General features: G+C 40.1%; 1 protein-coding gene across 2 annotated transcripts in view; it reads left to right on the forward strand.

Moving 5' to 3' along the window:
* Positions 1–18,435, forward strand: part of egflam (EGF-like, fibronectin type III and laminin G domains) — a 28,327-nt gene that overhangs the window by 4,740 nt on the left and 5,152 nt on the right. Inside the window, exons 3-19 of one of the 2 annotated variants that reach the window (XM_088296062.1) lie at positions 3,522–3,608; positions 4,584–4,610; positions 4,817–4,934; positions 5,022–5,157; positions 8,803–8,969; positions 11,801–11,913; positions 11,991–12,235; positions 12,311–12,498; positions 13,678–13,778; positions 13,865–13,965; positions 14,586–14,730; positions 15,029–15,218; positions 15,325–15,450; positions 16,145–16,388; positions 16,869–16,980; positions 17,070–17,186; positions 17,766–17,946. In XM_088296062.1, the coding sequence (XP_088152188.1) occupies positions 3,522–3,608; positions 4,584–4,610; positions 4,817–4,934; positions 5,022–5,157; positions 8,803–8,969; positions 11,801–11,913; positions 11,991–12,235; positions 12,311–12,498; positions 13,678–13,778; positions 13,865–13,965; positions 14,586–14,730; positions 15,029–15,218; positions 15,325–15,450; positions 16,145–16,388; positions 16,869–16,980; positions 17,070–17,186; positions 17,766–17,946 (2,398 nt within the window). The remainder of the gene's footprint in view (positions 1–3,521; positions 3,609–4,583; positions 4,611–4,816; positions 4,935–5,021; positions 5,158–8,802; positions 8,970–11,800; positions 11,914–11,990; positions 12,236–12,310; positions 12,499–13,677; positions 13,779–13,864; positions 13,966–14,585; positions 14,731–15,028; positions 15,219–15,324; positions 15,451–16,144; positions 16,389–16,868; positions 16,981–17,069; positions 17,187–17,765; positions 17,947–18,435) is intronic. The other variant, XM_088296070.1, reaches the window with a different exon arrangement.

Consider the following 18,435-nt stretch of genomic DNA (forward strand, 5'->3'; position numbering starts at 1 on the left):
AAAGTGCCTGTCAAATGAACGCCACCGCGGCACTGTGGCCTTGAGGCATTCAATTGTGTTTACAAATTGGATGGAAACCCCTTTTAGCACCAAGCTTTTATAAAATAGACTTCTGATGGCCGAGCTCTCTGTGCCGGGAGTGGTGCCTCACTAGACCTCATTTCAGAACGCATCAAAAATTAACTGTGCGTGCTAGCATTAGCATGGCATCTTTTTGCGTTGTTTGACAAAAACCACAGAGTGATGACATCGTAGACTGCTACGTTAGCGTCTGGTGTGAGCAAGCTGCCCTCTGGTTAATTTTTCATTTCTCTGACTGGAATTTGAGTCCAAGCATTTGAGCTGTCTGACAAGAAGAAACACTAAGACAGAGTGCTACATTAGCTTCTCTCACTACCCGCCATATGCTTGATGAAACTTTAGCGTGACGTATTATGTGTGGTCGCCACTCTATTTATCAGTCAGTGACGATTTCTATTTTCTTTTGCTGTTACTCTATAAGAAAGATTTCAGGAGCGAAAGTAATGGAAAAAGCCACAAATCAAATAGGCACTTTCCTGCGTGGCTGTCCACCCCACAGGCCATCAACGTGTGCCTCTCGCACACACTGTCCAGCTGGCACGTCAGCCTTGAGGGAAGTTGATTGTTGGTTGTCACAGGTGCCATTCAATTTTGGTGCAAAAACACAAATGTTTTTTTTCTCCTTACGTCAATATATAGTTGCTGCTCTGCAAGTGTAGAGTCCCCTCCGGAAGTCTGAGAACGGCAAGGTCAATTCCTTTTTTTTTTTTTTTTATAGTGAATTTATTTGGGTTTTAGATCAAAAGAGAAATATGAGACAAAAGTTCAGAAGTCCAGCTTTTCAACATCTCAGGACAGTGTGTGAACCCACCCACTTTTCAAGTGAGCAAAAGTATTGGAACACGTGACTGATGGGTATTTGTAGTTGCTCAGGTGTTGCCTATTTGATTGATTGTCTAAGCATTAGATAGTGTCTGTTATTGACTTTGTGTTTCACCTGTGAAAATTGCATTCGCTGTTGAGCAAACATGAAGACCAGAGAGCTGTCCATGGGCGAAAAGCAAGCCGTTTTGAAGCTGACGCAAGGGGGGGAATTCAAGTTAGCAATGGACAACTTTTCAGACGTCACGAAACAAATATCTTGATCAATTGTCCTTGGTGTGAGCGCGGTGTGTCAAGACTGATTTTTACTCGCCAATCTGCTTGGAAAACCGTCAGGCCAATGGTAGAAAACTGTTACAATCAGAATTTGTTACGTGTGGAGACTCGTGATTGTTAGTTGAGCGTTAAGTGTGTGATGTGCCGTGATGGTCATCTCGAGTACGCCACAAACTGGAAGAAATTAAAGTCAAAAGAAAAATTTAGTCTGTCGCATTTTAAGAATCGGTAAAGCTGTTCAAAATCACCATCCATGTGAGAATGACCTTTATTTTTTCTATTTATTTATTTATTTTTTATTATTTTCTTTCGCCCTCAAGTAGTACTTTTTGCCTGGTCTCAAGAAAAAAAATTCGTAAAACTAAAAAAAAAAAATTTCTCAGATAAAAAAAAGGTTTTCCCTAGCAGGATTTTGACTGACTGGAAAAATAAATGACTTTTCAACCAAAACTTTTTTTTTCTGAAAAATGTGTTTTTCTCATCAGAAATCTCATAAATACATATCACATATCTTCTCAGAAGTATAAATATTTTTATCACAAGAATTCTTCTAAAATCACTTTTAGTTCTCCTACTGTTGACACATATTTCCTCAAAATGTATTTGGGTTTTGTACATTTTTTGGACAGGGAAAGGTTTTGCACTCTTATTAGTGAACTTGTGAGCATTAAGTTAAAAAATGTGTATGCGTTTTTAATGCCGGTTTACTATCTCTTGTCAGATTCCTTACGAAATCTCTTTGACAACATGATGTAGGGATGGCGATTAATCCACAATCAGTTCCGCACAAGCGACACAATTCTTAACGGTCAATTAATTGCTTATTGTGCCTGTATTACAGAGTATTTGTTTGTGTACACTAATTGTCGCTCACCCTATTGACCTTCCTTGTGTCCTTCCTAATTGCCATCACCCGTTAACAGAGTGTGAATCAGTGTGTGCTCTGACCATATGTCCACACTAAGAGGATTAGTCAGCGAGCCACACTTAGCTTTCAAACAACTCACAGGTGAACTTAGTGTTTGTGTTACCGCTGCCAAGGAAGTTATTATTTTATTAGTGTGAGTTGGTGTCGTCCCTATACCAGTGATGGGCATTTAATCCCAGGGACAGAACAATCCGTGCCGGACAAATGTCCATTTTTGGAACGAAGGACAGAGGATGAGAAGTTTTGCAAGCAGCACGGCCTAAGCAAATGGGTTTTCGTCCGTCCATTTAATCGTCCCTAACAGGGTCAGGTACAAAGTGTATAGAATTTAATGCTGTTGTGTGTACTGGCCATAAGTGAGAGTTTAAATGAGAGTGAGTGAAAGAGGAAGAAAAAGTGAGCGATACACGCGACTGTGTGAAGAACCAGTTGAGAGCCAAAATAAACATCTTAAATTTAATTTGAGCAAAGTGATCAAGTGGAATTAATCCAGTCAACTCTAATTTGCGACCTGATCCGAGTTGATTTGTGAATTTGCCTCGCGTGACATCAAGAGTCTCAGAAAGGTTCCGGGACGCTCGGTAACTATAGCTGCGTTTGGCATTGTTTGGGGCAAAAAGCGTCTCCTGGTTTTCATAATATAGATAATACACCTTTTAAAAACGTGGAAACCGTGGCCGTTGGTCCAAAGGGACTTATGTATTTAAAAATCCTTTTTTCTGACTAAATTTAGCTATTGAGACTTACTCAGATGCTTTTATTGACCGGAAATTACACTAAGTGGACGGGAATAGGAAATGAGCCAGCTAATGAGTTTTAAGTAATGTGTATGAATTATGAAATCTCTGTTGTTAGCCGCTCATCATTTTTTTGGGGGAGGGGGGCGGGATGTACTGGTGAAATCCAAGTACGGAATCGCTTTAAATGGATGCAGGACGGACAGGGCAATCGGATGATTATTTTATTTTATCAATAAGGACAGAGGGACGATGACGGAAGGTTGTCCATGTTGCGGACGGAGGACGGACCGATAAAATTGGGCAAAGTGCCCATTTCTACCTTTTACTAATTTAAGGGTGGGTAATTCAAAAGATGTATTATTTTTAAAAGCATCCACATGTTGATTGTGTCAGATCATTCCCAATAATGTTAATATTTAAATTCAGAATGAGTGAAAAAAACACAAAACAAAATACCAACTATGGATCTTATCCTGATTGCACATTTTGCAGCAATCTGCGAAATCCAATTTAATGTGATTAGATGCTTCTATGTCTTTAAAATCAGATCATTGTCTCCGTTCATGCTTATTTACGATTTTATTGATGATTACTAAAACAAAACCTCATTGCAGTTCTTTTAGATTATTCTCCCAATGATTCCCTTGTTGTTGATGTCCTTGTGTGCATTTCAGGTATTCTACACGGAGATGAAAAATGGCCGCCCCCTGGGTACGGCCTCTGTAATGGAAGTCCCTCTTAGCTTGGATATGCTAACAACGGTGAGTCCCTATTGTTAATGTCAAGAGCAAGGAAGCTGAGCGTTGAGGATACGTGGCGCTTGGTGCCAGTTATTAGCGTCTGTAATGGAAAGAAATCGGTATTAAGATATAAAATAAAATATGAGACCATTATGACCCGGATTGATAATGCTCAGGATAAAAATAATGGTGCTGATATTCTTAATTTTTTCAAAAATATATTAAAATTTTGACTTTTTAATTTTACATTTAATTTTGAGAGTAATTTTAATTGAAATATTTAACATTTTTTATCATCAAATTTTTATGACCTTTAAGTGTTTTGTCGTTGTTCTTCTCAAAATGAATAATTGGATAAAGTACAGGACAGAATGAGGACGTAGAGGTGAATATAAAATACTCAACGCAAAAGTTTCCTTTACAAGAATATGTTCAATGCAGTCTTACGAGTCTAAACACCAGTTACTCTTGCATTTTGTGTCGTTTTCAGTCGACTGAAAGTTACAAAATGGCCACCCCCTCAGATGGCAAAAAACGGGTGGATTTTGCTGTTTAACTTGTATTTTACGCCACAATATTAATCAGAATATCATGTTTAGACTAGTGAAGGTGCATTTAAGAGGTATTCATGCTAATAAGATGGCAACATACCATTTATTCAATGCTTTCTCATTGATTTGATTTTGATTGATTTTCTTGTAGAAACCAAGTGCATAAAACAATCACTCCAGAAAAAAATGCATCAAATTATAGTTTGTGAAAACCCAATATTGCTTAAATAAGCTAACCCAACTCCTTGAAAGAAAATAAAATGATATTAACCTATGTTGGATAAGATTGAAATTTCGACCCATCTACCAACCACGGAGCTGATAACAGCACATAAACAAACACACTATACAATGTTGCCTGGTCGAAGTCATAACCCTTGTGACCGTTATCTATTACTCATCAGTATCTTGTGTTGTTTTTTGGTTTTGTTTTTTTTACGCAAAGGGCCAATTTGATGGACAGGCAAGCTTTGTAAGTATATTTTCCTTGAGTGTATTATATGGTACATTTGTGAAGTTATCTAAGCCACTGAGAACTAGATTAAGAGTCATTTAAAGTATAATGCATGGCTGCAATTAAATCTTGCAAATCTCGGTTAAACGTGACAAAAATGAAATTAGCGCACTCTAGATGTCCATCGCCCATCTTGTCTGATAATTCCTTTGTATGCCATGAAGGATGTGGATATAGGTAACCTAAAGGTGAACACCAAGTACCGAGTGAGCGTTGGTGCCTACGGTTGGGCAGGTGAGGGTCGACCAAGTATGCCCCGAGACGTTGGCACAGCCTCACATGGTGAGGGGCAAGAAACAAACAAAAAAGAGATGACACCCTTTCTTTCTGATGCTATACTTCTGTATTGAATTCATCATCTGCCATCAGATACGTGCATGCCGCCCTCACCCCCGACCGAGCCCATCGTCGTGGCGATATCCGACACAGAGTTGGCGTTGTCGTGGCGGCAAGGGGAGACCGAAGGCAGCGCTCCTATCCTCCACTTCCTTGTTGCTTACATCAGGTGAGCCATCATTGATCATTTACATACAACGTTATACGTGTTAGTTTAAATACAGTATCATAAATACATTTTTATATTGTGTTATGAAATTTTGTCTTGAATTATTTGATTTTGTTGTTTCATCCCTCAGGTGGGATATTCGGCATTTACATTTTTATTTGCACAATATCAAGTATTATTATGGTTATTATTATTATTATTATATTATTATTATGGTATTATGATGATTATTATTATTATTATTAGAGTCACTGATGGTGTAGTGGTACACTCGCCCGAGTTGTGTGCGGGCAGCGTGGGTTCAGTTCCCACTATGTCTCCCCTGTGACTGGCTGGCGACCAGTTCAGGGTGCCTTTCGCCCGTAGTCAGCTGGGATAGGCTCCAGCACCCTCCCGTGACCCTGTACAGGATAAGCGGTGTGGATAATGACATGACATGACATTATTATTATTTATTTGTATTATTATTTGTATTATTTATGATAATCAACCTTTTTAAAGTGTAATTATTAAAATCAGCTGTTACTTTATTTATCATTGCTTTTTTTGCTATAGGATGTGAATTATTTAGTATTTATTGTATAAAGCGCTTTTTTTTTTAATTGAAAATCCAATATGTTTTAATTAAAATGCCTAATTTGAGGGAAGGCATTTCATTCACAAGGTAACTCAATATGCCAGCGTTACATTCATCAATTCTACTGGAGATAAAAGCTTCTCCTGGTTTGCTTGGAGCACACGACCTTTCAGACTGGATATGTTTTTCAGCTGGAAAAAAGATGATTTAGTGATTGATTTAATATGACTGCTGATAATCAGATCCAAATTAATTGGCACTCCAAGGTTTTCAGACTTGTTCTTAAGTTTTTAAAGACAGTGACTCTAAATGTTTACGAACAGCAATCCTCTTTTCTCTGTTGGCAAAAACAATCAGATCAGTTTTGTTTTGGTTTAGTTGAAGTAAATTTGGTTCATCCATTATTTTTTTTGGACAGTCACACAACAACTTCTATTGAACTGATGTAATTTGGTGCCATTGATAATGTACAGCTTTGTATCCTCTGCATAGTCACGTTAACCGCCATTTGCATTCTGAAGAATCTGACCCGACAGTAGCATATACACTAAAAACAAAAAAGTGCTGAACTTTTCTTGTACATTAAAATATGTTCTCTTTTACTCAAACTATACACAGCACTGTGTTAGTGTAACACAATTGAACTATGCGTAGCCAAATTAAGAATGTAAGTAAATCCAATGGAGCTAAAGTATTTTTTTTCAGTATACAGGCATGTAATAGCACATGAAGAATGTTTGCTTTTTACATGACTTTCATAATTTCATGTTTTATTGATTACATTCTTGAGTAATATTTACAATGAGTATTTTTTTTAGAATTGATTTTTAAATTAGCTGAAGTCTCATTTCTTTTGTAATTACATTTTCTCTCTTTTTATAACACTGTATATGTCGTTAATACATAGTTTTATTTTTATCATTTTATTTTCCTGATTCATTTACTCACTACGTGCTACCTTTTCATCAAATTCTAATTGTAATTATTTTAGAATGTGTATTATTTACTATTTTTAATATATGCATCTTCTCATGTAGTACTTCCGACATCTGAATGCGGACCAAAAATGATACTGTCCGTCTGTTTGGTCAAAATTGTGACATTTTTCGGACACGTTAAAATAAATTAATTGTAATATGTTGTTAAATGAGCGCATGGGGAGCACATCTGCCTCCCAGTTGTGAGGTTGTTGGTTCAAATCCGTGCTCTAGCCTTCATGCGGAGTGTTTGCATGTTCTTCCCGTAACTGTGTTGGTTTTCTACAGTACTCCGCTTCCCTCCTACATTCCAAAAAACATGCTTGATATGTAAATGGTTGATTGTCTACAGTTTATGTGACCTATAATTGGCTCACGTGCAAGGTGAGCTGCAAGCTTCAATGCACCCACGACGCGACTGAGGGAGGATAAGCGCTACAAAGGACAGATGTTGTTAAATCTGTTTTTAGCAGGGATGTTCGTTGGAAGACCCTGTCTACTTCATTCTGTGCATCTGCTCTGTGCAATTTCTCCTCAAACTAGAAATGAATGTTTCCAAGTGTTTCCTGCAGTCGCATATATGCTAGGACATTTTGCGCTGGACTATTGTGGATGTCTTTTGGTGTGACAATGACACAAAGCTCATTCCTTGTGTGACAACAATAGTCCGACACTGAGAAGCTTTTTAGAGTGTAAGACAAAGAAGCTTCTTATGTCTAGACAAGTTACAGTCTGTCATCATTTTCCACCAAAGTCCCTTGATGGTTCACGCAGAGACGACAATGACAAAAAGGCAGCTTTTTGTTTGAAACACACTTCTCTTAACGCCCCGCTGTGAATCCACCACCTTGAGATGTGGCATCGGATATAAAAAGCATAAAGGCAGCTGTTGCTCTTACTTCACAAAGACAGACACAGGCAGAGAACTGATCTGAATGCATTTTGTTTCTTCACAAACAAAGCACGAGCGCGCACACACACACACACGCACACACAAAATGACTGCAAGCTGATGACATCAGGTCACGTTACCGCACATCAACGGCACACAGTGGATTGGACCTGACAGCAGCTGGGAATAAAATGTGAGAATTCAGAACATATGTCAAGTTCATCAAAATATTAAACATCCAGTGAACCCCTATTTGTCACGATGAATATATTCCAAACACACCTGCAGCGGATGAAAAACTGTGATATGTAGAGTTTTATAAAATATATGTTTTTACATAGTTTTACTCCACCCGTAAGCATTTAACACATTTAAAGTCATTAAAACACACTTTTTAAAGTATTCTTTCGCACCTGTTCGCACCCACTCACTGTTAATAAATGTGAGGTAATCATATAAAATCACTTTGAGTAAATGAAAAAAGAAGACAGCTGTCCTTGGCATTGTGCCACGGAATGTGAGGGAGATCAGTTTTTGTTTGCCGCTTTTCCGTTCAAAAATCTACTATTCAGCCTTATCAACATGTGTGTGAGCGCATTTTAGTCGTGTTTATGAGCAAAAAACAAATCTGCTTCAGTCCTAAGTGTGAGAGGTAATCATGAATTATTTCCCTAATCATATAGGTCCCTTTACCTATACAGCAGGTGGGGGCAAACTACGGCCCGGGGGCCACATGAGGCCCGTTAAACGTTTTGATCCGGCCTGCCAAAGTTGAAAAAAAAAAAAAATGAATAAACCTCGATGTTTTATTTTCTAAATACTCTGGTGTGTCAAACATATTTTGTTGTAATGCTTTTGTTCATTTTCATTTCAAATTAAATTTTTTCCCTGATGAGGTGAGGTGACCAAAACACTCTGCTCCTGGTCCAGCCCATCTGTCAAATTTTAGAACCCATTGTGGCCCGCCAATCAAAAAGTTTGCCCACCCCTGCTATATACAATAGTAAAGGAACAATTTGATTGGCCGCCAAGTGACGACTGAGTAAAAGTGAATGCGCATTCTCATACTCTTGTAGAAAGGTGCATATACAAAAAACTAATTTAAAAAAAAAAGAAAAATCACAATGGAAAATATGGATCGGGAGTTCTTTATGTTGATTTTTTAAGCATATTTGACTTTGTCGTCTTGTCCAATACAGGCCGGAAATGGACACGGAGTGGACGTACATCCGCGAGCCCATCGAGAGCAACTCGATGGTTCTGAAGGGCCTCATACCTGAGACCGAATACCAGTTTGTTATCCGAGCCGTCAACATGCACGGGGCAAGCCCACCAAGCCACGTCAACAACCCGGTGCGCACCCTGGGTAAGATGCCTCCTCATCCCTCCTCTTCTCCTCAACTTTCAATCACATTTAATTACCCAGATAAACTAGACACTGACAATATGATGAAAATGATGACTTGAGCATTCGCCATTCGTCCCCGTATGAGCCACAAGTGTGTGTGTGTGCGTGCGTGTGTGTGTTGTACCCACAAAGATAGATATGTGATGACGATACAGACCATGACAGATGGCTAGATGGCAACAATTTGATTGAAAGATGGACAGATAGATTGGTTGATGGATGGATGCTGGACAATGGACAGATGATGATTTAAAAATGCATAGATTGATGATGGCATGATGGATGACAGCTAAATTCAGTAATAGCTCGCGTAAGAATTGGATAGATACTGCCAGACAGGAGTGTGGGCCCCTGGCATCCACTGGAGAGGGGGGGGAGATCCATGCCCCTCCCCCTCGACTGTCAGACAAAAATGTGTAAATTTGGGCACTCGAAAGCCAGGGCACCAATGTAATAGAATAATGGCAAACACAAAAAAGTTCCTGAAAAGCAACCAAAAAAAAACCACGCCAGTTAGGGAAGGGTGGCCAGACAAACGGCCAGAAGCTGCACGGTGGACAAGCGTGGTCTCTCAGCAGGGGACCAAAGCGGGTTACGTTCAAGTCTCATCAAATGGGATTAAGGACGGCATGCCAGACCCTCTTCTCTGCCTGTCACACACACCCACACGCACACACACCCCCACACACATTCACACACAATGTGTTGCTTCTTGAATGGACGACAAGGGTGGGCCTGACGCACTGACATACTTTTCTCGAGTCTCCCCCTCACACAACCCCGTGTGTGTTAGTGTGACTGTCGGTTGTGTGAGGGGGTGTGTGTGTGTGTGTGTGTGTGTGTGTGTGTGGTTACACAACAGCAGATTAGTTTTCTGGGGACCCCTCCCTGTGTACCAGTGCTCAGTATGCAGGATTTAATGTTACTAGGCTGTGCTAATTAGCATTTTGAAGAAACGGTCTGTGCTGATTCAAAACACTCGTAGTACATTCTCTTATGATTCAAAGTTTTTCTCCGCCTCAGTATCAGATGTGCTTCGGAGTGACAGACTCTCGCGAGATCACAAGTGAACACTGCTACACTTTGATTACAAAGCGACATGAACGTGCAGTGGTTGAATTCGGTGTGACGAAGCTTTCTCAAGGTAGCATTAATGCAGCACGTTTGATGGAAGGTTTCCACCAGGCGGACATATTTTGTTCCCAGGAAGCACTTTCGAAGCTCATTCTCTCAAGAATATCCTCTAAAGCATACTCACAATGCTAGTGAATTAATGATCAAGTATTTTTTTTGTATCTATCTAGTAAGCATGTCTTACTGGTTGAGTGCAATGAGCAGGAGAAATTGCATTGAGTAGATGCGAGGAATGCAGTACACCAGGGGTGGCCAACCAGTCAGAGACTAAGAGCCACTTTTTTTACTGTGTTACTGCAAAGAGCCACATCATACATGGGCACACATGAACATCATTCCATGCATCATGTGTGTGTGCGCGCACACACAGAGAGAGACACACACAGGCCTCTGCTCAGCCAGATTTATTGAAAATGACCCACAGCAAGATAATGACAGTTATTTTTTTCAACAGTTAACATTGTGTGCACTGTCTCACACACACATAAACTCTCAGTTCAAGCAAGTCCACAAACAAAAATATAACAATTTTCAATGACATTTTTCTCTTACTATGCTGCTTAGTGGGACTTCTGGCATGCCTTGTCCTGAACAATCCTCCTCAAATCTGGCTTGTATTCCGTTGTTGCCACTCGAAGCAACTCTTTCACATGAGTGTCAGTCAAAACAGATCGATGCTTTGATTTCACATGTTTCAGGGTGGAAAACACAGACTCGCAGACGTACGTTGACCCAAACATCGACAGGATCTTTAGCACAGCCCGTTTGATGTTGGGGTATTTTTCCATTGGCACACGTTTCCAGAACTCAATGGTCCCTTCCCTGAAAACAGCTTTCAGTTGATCCTCCTCACAAAGATCGATCATCTCCAACTCCGCCGCAGCCTCATCTGTGACGAGCGGGATTTTCAAACAGTCCATCTCCGCATTAAATGGGTCGACAAGGAACGTAATCTGTGGTCTTTTCAGTTGTAGATCACGGAACCGGGTCACAAAGCTTTCGTGCAAGTTTTCAATCAGCGTTGCATATCTGTCTCTTTTCTTTTTCAGGGCGGCACTGGTGACATGTTAACTGGCTTTTAGCAGAGTGGGAAAATGTTGCGATAGTGCGGTATTTGCTGAAGTTGGTGGATCTCGTGAATCTAGCGGTCGGGTAAATTAATCTCTTGAGGGGGGGTTGTTACGGTGTGTTTGACCATGGTTTACACTTACGCCTTACGCCAGAATATCGCTTAAAGAGCCGCATGAAATCAGCCAAAGAGCCGCATGCGGCTCGAGAGCCGCGGGTTGGCCACCCCTGCAGTACACGATAATGTAGGGATCTAACAATTCAAATGTCACAATATGATATCGCAAACTGAGCCTTACAATCCGATAGTTATTACGGTGTTGTGGGAAGTTTGTCGATTATAATAAAGCACACAATATTTTAGAAAAACTCTTTAAAAAAAGCTCATAATATTGAAAAAAAAAATCAATTTTCCATCCATTCTCCGAACCGCTTATCCTCATGAGGGTCGCAGGTGTGCTGCATCCCTCCGATAACTGCCCCCTTATACTCAACCTAAGCCCTTTCAGTATCACAGACACACTAGAGTGTGTGCGAATGATCCACATGCTGTTTCACTGGCATAATGACCTCAACTCTCTCGACAGGAGCCTCCGATGTGGGCAGCGGTGATTATGGACGTTACTTCACGGATACGCAGATCAAGGACTATGACGGTTTTGACATGGATGACTCTGACTATGACATCTTTATTGAAGAAGTAAGTCACCCGTATTTTATAAAATTAGAAAGATTATTTTGTCTTTTTTTTTTTTTAATCTTTCACATGCTTCTCAGCTGAAGCCGTTCCCTGGTATCGGCCAAGACAGCGGCAAGTCGCAGCTTCGCTCTCGCTCTGGTCCATCGAGTCAGAACGTTGTTTACCGCATGAACACCATGGCGCCGCTCAACACTTCTACACCACCTTCAACATCTTTCTCCACCACCACTGCCACCACGACGTCAACCTTTTTCCCAGATTTGATTTTCCCCACTAGCTCGGAGCGTAAAGTCACAACCACCACGGCCACCACTACAACCAGGTATTTGCTTAAAAAGTTTATTTTATCGCCTACTATGATCCAAATTTGAAATTGTCCCTCACTGATCCACTCCAGCTCGGCTACACTTGCACCCACCACGGCTGGCACCATGTCCCAATGGAAGGACAACATCCCTCGAGTGTACGAACTGACCTGCGACGACACCGTGTGCCCCCCCGACAGCTTTTGCCTCGCAGACTTGGAGAGAGGAGGATCGAGATGCCACTGCAACCTCGGACGTGCCGGCGACACTTGCTCTCAAGGTAAAATGAGTCAAGAATAATAAATGAAGTAAACATTTTTAAAGACATTTAAAATGAAAAAAAAACATCTGAAATTGGGGTAAAATAATTTAAAAAATACACAATTGAAAAGCATAAAAAAGTAAAATAATACAAAGATAAAATACAATAAAACAAACCAAATTACGCATCGTGTGTTTAAGAAATATATCTTAAGTGTGCAAGCTTCATGCTAGCACACAATGAAAGACATCATAGAGAATAAATGGTAATCAAGTTAGCATCGATATGCAGTAACTATTAACTTTTGAACAATTTATATTTGAACACAAACGATCGCAACATATGCAAAATATTATCCTGTGCAAAAATGACAAAGATTGCAACTTCCTTGCAACTGTGTTTCATCATTAAATCTCCATGTAAAATTGTCTGCATGAATTATACTGCCCCCTGCTGGCTACGGCGCACACCACAATGAGAGGCAAAATGCCTATTTACAGTATTTATCATGATGCGCAAACTGTTTAACTCTTTCATTCTTTTTCATTATGTTGTTATGGTATTATTTTTTATTAAGTATAATACTATAAACGTGCTGGATTTCTTATTAAAAACAAATGACAGAAATGTTTGTTGGTGTTTTCTTGGAATTAATGGCTTTTCCATTCGTTTCAACAGGGAAAGATTACTTGAGGTACGGGTGTTTTGAGGTACAAGCATGGCCACGGAATGAATGCAATTAATATTTAAATGCACCAATGTATTAAATGAAATAAAAACAACAGAAATTGAAACAAATTAAAAAGTTTAAAAATGTCAAAAAAAAGACTGAAGAAATGTATGAATTTAACAATAGAATACAACGAGTTTGGGTAAAACCATTTTTTAAAAATCAATACAAAGTGAAACGTGATTCTTTTTTAAAATAAAAACTAATTTGTACTACAATAGAAAGAGCAAAACACTGAGGAGTTAAATATATTTAAAATAAATTAAAACACCAAAGATATGACTGTATTATGACTGTAACATTGATGCCACCCGGTGTAATGGAATTTTTGCACCTAGTTCCAGCATGCTTTTCTTTTGACAATACTATTCTGTACAAACCATTCATTGAAACTTACTGCGCAACATAATTATGTGGAGTTGTCTTCAGTGGACAATATAAGTTATTTAGTTGTCGTTCCTTTTCAGAGGTGTCCGTCAAGTTTCCCAGATTCTATGGCTACTCGCACATGACCTTTGAACCGCTGAAGAACTCTTACCAGACCTTTCAGATTTCAGTGGAGTTCAAGGTGAAGCTAAATGCTTTAGTGAAGTCGTTTCTGCTGTCACCCCTTGACAACCATGATTATAGTAACTGTGTTTGTGGGCGGTACAGGCGGACGCCGAGGATGGCTTGCTGTTGTACTGCGGTGAGAACGAACACGGCCGCGGAGATTTCACCTCTTTGGCCCTACTGCAAGGCAAGCTACATTACAGGTAATACCGCCATCTAGTGTCAGACTGGTTGAAACTGATTCACAAATCCAATTTTGCTCACAACACTGTGCATTGACCAAACTATGGCTGATTTTTCCCAAAACTCGGGGCACTCGTAACTCAAGGGATCCCTGCATTACTGTTACAGATACTCCCTCTACTACAACTAAAGGAATTTCAAGAGTCTTTAAATTTTATTGCATGACTCATGGCTTTAGACATTTCATTCCCAGTAACAATACCATGTCTCATCATGTTTAACTATTACACTGTTATTACACGCTAATAGACATCATTCATTGTTTTCTTGATCAAAATCTGGTTTACTTTGTTCTTTATTCATTTAGAGGCTAAATCCATCATTACACTTTTAGTGATAGTATATGCTGATGTCTTTGGCGCAGATGGCCCTGGTTTGATATTACGGTCAGTACACCAATATCCAGCATTTCCCAGTCCCGAGCCCTGATTAAAAATATATAGGTTGCGTCAGGAAGGGCATCCGGTGTGAGAATTGGCTGTCTTTTATTACAACTTTATCACAATGTTCTCATGTACTAATAAATCACTTGTTGCTGATGCATTAGTATTATTATTATTATACAATTTGGTGTTTTCAGGTTTAACTGCGGAACAGGTGCCGCACAGATTGTCAGCGAGAGCCCTGCGGTCATTGGTCAGTGGCACACGGTCACCATCTTCAGGAACGGCACGAGCGGCTGGTTACGACTGGACAATGACACACCCATATCTGGTCGATCCCCGGTAACAATACCAAGTCTCATCATGTTCAAATACTGCGGGTGTATCAAATGAAGCAGCTAATAATGACTGCAAAGCAATTTTACCCAAAAAATAATGACTCTCATGGAAACTTGTATTGACACGTCCATTTACCATGACATTAAAAGAGTCTAAGTAAGTGACATTGAAGCGTTAACTGCTCAGGCAATTTGAAATATGTTGCTAACCAAATAAACAGCACCTAAACAAACAGAACTTTGTGAAATTATATTATGTCCTGTGAAAAAAAAGTGAGTACAACGTATGTTTTGCTGTTCAGGGCCAGTACACCAAGATCACATTCCGCTCGCCGTTGTATGTCGGCGGAGTGCCGAGCACCTACGGGCTGGCGAGAGCGACGGGCGCCAACAGAGGCTTTGTGGGCTGCATCCAAAGCTTGAGCCTCAACGGCAAGGCCACCGACGTCAGACCGTGGCCGCTGGGCAGGGCTCTGAGCGGCGCCGACGTAGGTGGGCGGACCGTGTAGTGTACATACAGAGTGGAAGTAAGCGACGGCGTTTCCAAGGTCTTCCAACATTGCCACCGTTGTGTGTGTGTGTGTGTGCGTACTTGCAGGTGAGTGCAGCGACAGTCTATGCGACGTGGTGGGCTGCGGTAACGGTGGCATGTGCTATGCTAACCGCGCCGACAGCTTTATCTGCCTCTGTCCGCTCGGCTTCAGAGGAGAACTGTGCCAAGACAGTGAGATCACTTTTCTTTCTTTCATCACAGACAGGGTTCAAAATTGGTCACGATTGTGAACCTCTGGATGTTGATTCTTCTCAAAAATTTAAATTTTATATCTTTATTTTTGACGTCTGAAATGTGGCAAAAGGTCATAGAGTTCAAGACGGATAAAAGTTCATACATGAGAATCCTGCAAGGACATAACACAGGGCTCGATTTTAAATCAACAATCTGACTTAATCCAGCGAACCTTACTATTTTCACTCGTTATTGTCCAAAAAAAAAAAAGGAAAAAAACACCAACATGTTAAATAGAGGCGAAAACTATGGGGCGCAAATTCCGCGGCACAAAGAAACTGAAGTAGTTTGCCACACTTCGAAAACACGAGTTACATTCACGAGGGGCAGCGTTGTTGTATTTGTTTTCAAGCTAAAAAAAAAATCGTTAAAAATTTCAGATGAAGTGGGGACAGACCATTATTATTAATTGGTGAAAAAAAAAGGAATTTGACCATATCAGGGCATGCAAGATTTCTGCCGGTCAGCCATGGTACTGCGACTGTGTATGAACCATAATTTCAAATTTAATCCAATTTAAAATTGAATTTGAAGTGTTTAGTATACATTTCATCTTGTTTGATAAGTCTTATTAACTACTTTGGTATTTGATCATAATGGGTTTGATTTCAACAGTTTTTTTTTTCACTAGGCTTCTCTCTGTCCTCACCGCTCTTCAACGAGACAATGTTGTCTTACGCCGTGGTGCCGTGGCCTCAGCCCTCCCAAAGCTATTTGTCCTTCATGGAGTTTGAGATAACGTTCAAGCCGTCAGCACCCGACGGCACGCTTCTGTACAGCGACGATGACAGCAGCGGTGACTTCTTGGCCATTAACCTGCTGGACGGCTATGTGGAGTTCAGATTCGACTGCGGCTCTGGAGGGGCTTTGATAAGGTACCCTGAGATCCTCTTCTTGGTATTGTTCTGTAGATGCTTAAAGCTTGACATCAAAGTAGCATCAGTCAGTGAAAGCTACTTTGTCATTCTATATACTGCCACCTAGTGGGCAACCCTTTTATGTGCACTGGTCAGTCTATGGAAAACTAATGAAAATCAACTTTCTTCATGTGTGTTGATATTGCAGTCAGTTATGCAAGTCAATTGCTCCAGTTCAGTGGACAGTGATTCAATTGATGATTTGTGTCTTGTTGTCAGAGTTGGGGGATCGATTCCGTCATTGGCCGCTTACTTGTTCTAGCATACACTGCCCCCTAGTGGTCAAAGTTGTCATTCATTGGGCTCACTCCACGCAATAGCGTCCACTGTCGTGACTGATGAACATCTTTGCCATCAAGAATAGAGACACTGAAAAATGATGCTTTTTTTTTTTTTAAATGCATCGACATTCCGATGCTTTACTGATGATGCTTTCAGAAGTGAGGAGCGGATTGATATGGATGCTTGGCACGAGCTGAGGGTGTCTCGCACGGCGAAAAGCGGAATCCTGCAAGTGGACAGCCAGAAGGCAGCGGAAGGGTTTGCTGAGGTACTTGCACGTTTGACCACAAAGGGGCAGACAAACTCCTACTTGTGATTCCTTCAATGCATGACTGAGTGCTTTGGTTGTATATGCAGGGAGCTTTCACGCAAATCAACTGCAGCTCAGCACTTTTCATCGGTGGTGTAGAACATTATGACAAAACCAAGAGGACGGCGGGCGTCAGGAAGCCATTCACTGGAACTATTCAAAAGGTGTCATACTGAATTCACAATGTGTAATCCCCACGGACTGTGTGCCCCTCAAAAAAAAGAATGAAACATTATTTCTTAGGTCGGTTGCATTGCATGCCATGCAATTGTAAAAATAATAACAAAAAAACAGATAGGTCATGCAGCATTTTTATTTTTCCTAATATTTAGAAATGCCATAACAGAGATATTAAATTAGGTGCTGTAACTTAAATTAAGTAAGTACATTAAACACATGTAATTTTAAACACCATGACTCAGCTTGAGCATAAATGGCAAAGGCAGGTTCTCTTCTTTCTTATTTTAACAAACATTTTTAACAAAGCCATAAAGTGAAAAGACAAAAAAAAAGTTAACCTCCAAAAACATGCAGTTATTGTTTGGGTGCAAAAACAACAAAACACTGTTCCGACTTTAGCGGCAATGCATGGGATTTTAAACATTCCTAACGATGCCACAAACCAAGTAAACATAAAAAGAAATTCAATGACAAAGGCAGTTAGCATACGGCATGTCATTTTGAACTTTCGTCAGAATGCCATCAAAAACTGCCGACTGAAAACAGACATTGTGCCCATCTAGCTGGTCCTGAACGATCGCACCATTGCCATCACGAGCGGCTCGGCGGGCGGCGTCAACGTGGCCAACTCGGAACACCCATGCGTGCAAAGCCCCTGCGCTAACGGCGGCACTTGCAGGCCCAAGTGGGATGCCTACGAGTGTGACTGCCCTCTCGGGTACGACGGCAGACACTGCCAGAAAGGTCCGTTGGCTGCATCCTTTCATTTAGTTCTGTCCATTACATGACAAAAAGGAATCCGAATTGCTTTCTTGTTGTCCTTTTCCAAGTGGAATGTTAGAATCGAATGTTGATTGCCGCATAAATTTATACATATGGCAACCCATGGGTATTGTCTTCCATCATAATGTTCCTGCATTTTTCCACTTTTTATTTTCATTTTGTAAATCCTGTTTTATTTTTTTAGGCAATTCATATTGAATTTTTTTTTCATTCTTTTCATTAAATTAAATCATATTGTTTTTTATTATTATTATTTTATCATTTCATTTCATTTGAGATGAGATTATTTTTTTTACATATTTTTGCTTATTTTATTTTTCATTTCTATTCATAATTTATTTAATTTTCCTTATTTAATTTCAATTCATTTAGTTCACTATTTTACGATTCTTTTATTTTTCCCTTTTAGAGTTTTTTTTTTTTTTTTTTTTTTGACGGACAAGTCACAGT

The sequence above is a fragment of the Idiotropiscis lumnitzeri genome, chromosome 1, assembly GCF_059441095.1.
Source record: "Idiotropiscis lumnitzeri isolate Australia: NSW breed Sydney's pygmy pipehorse chromosome 1, RoL_Ilum_1.0, whole genome shotgun sequence".
NCBI lineage: Eukaryota > Metazoa > Chordata > Actinopteri > Syngnathiformes > Syngnathidae > Idiotropiscis > Idiotropiscis lumnitzeri.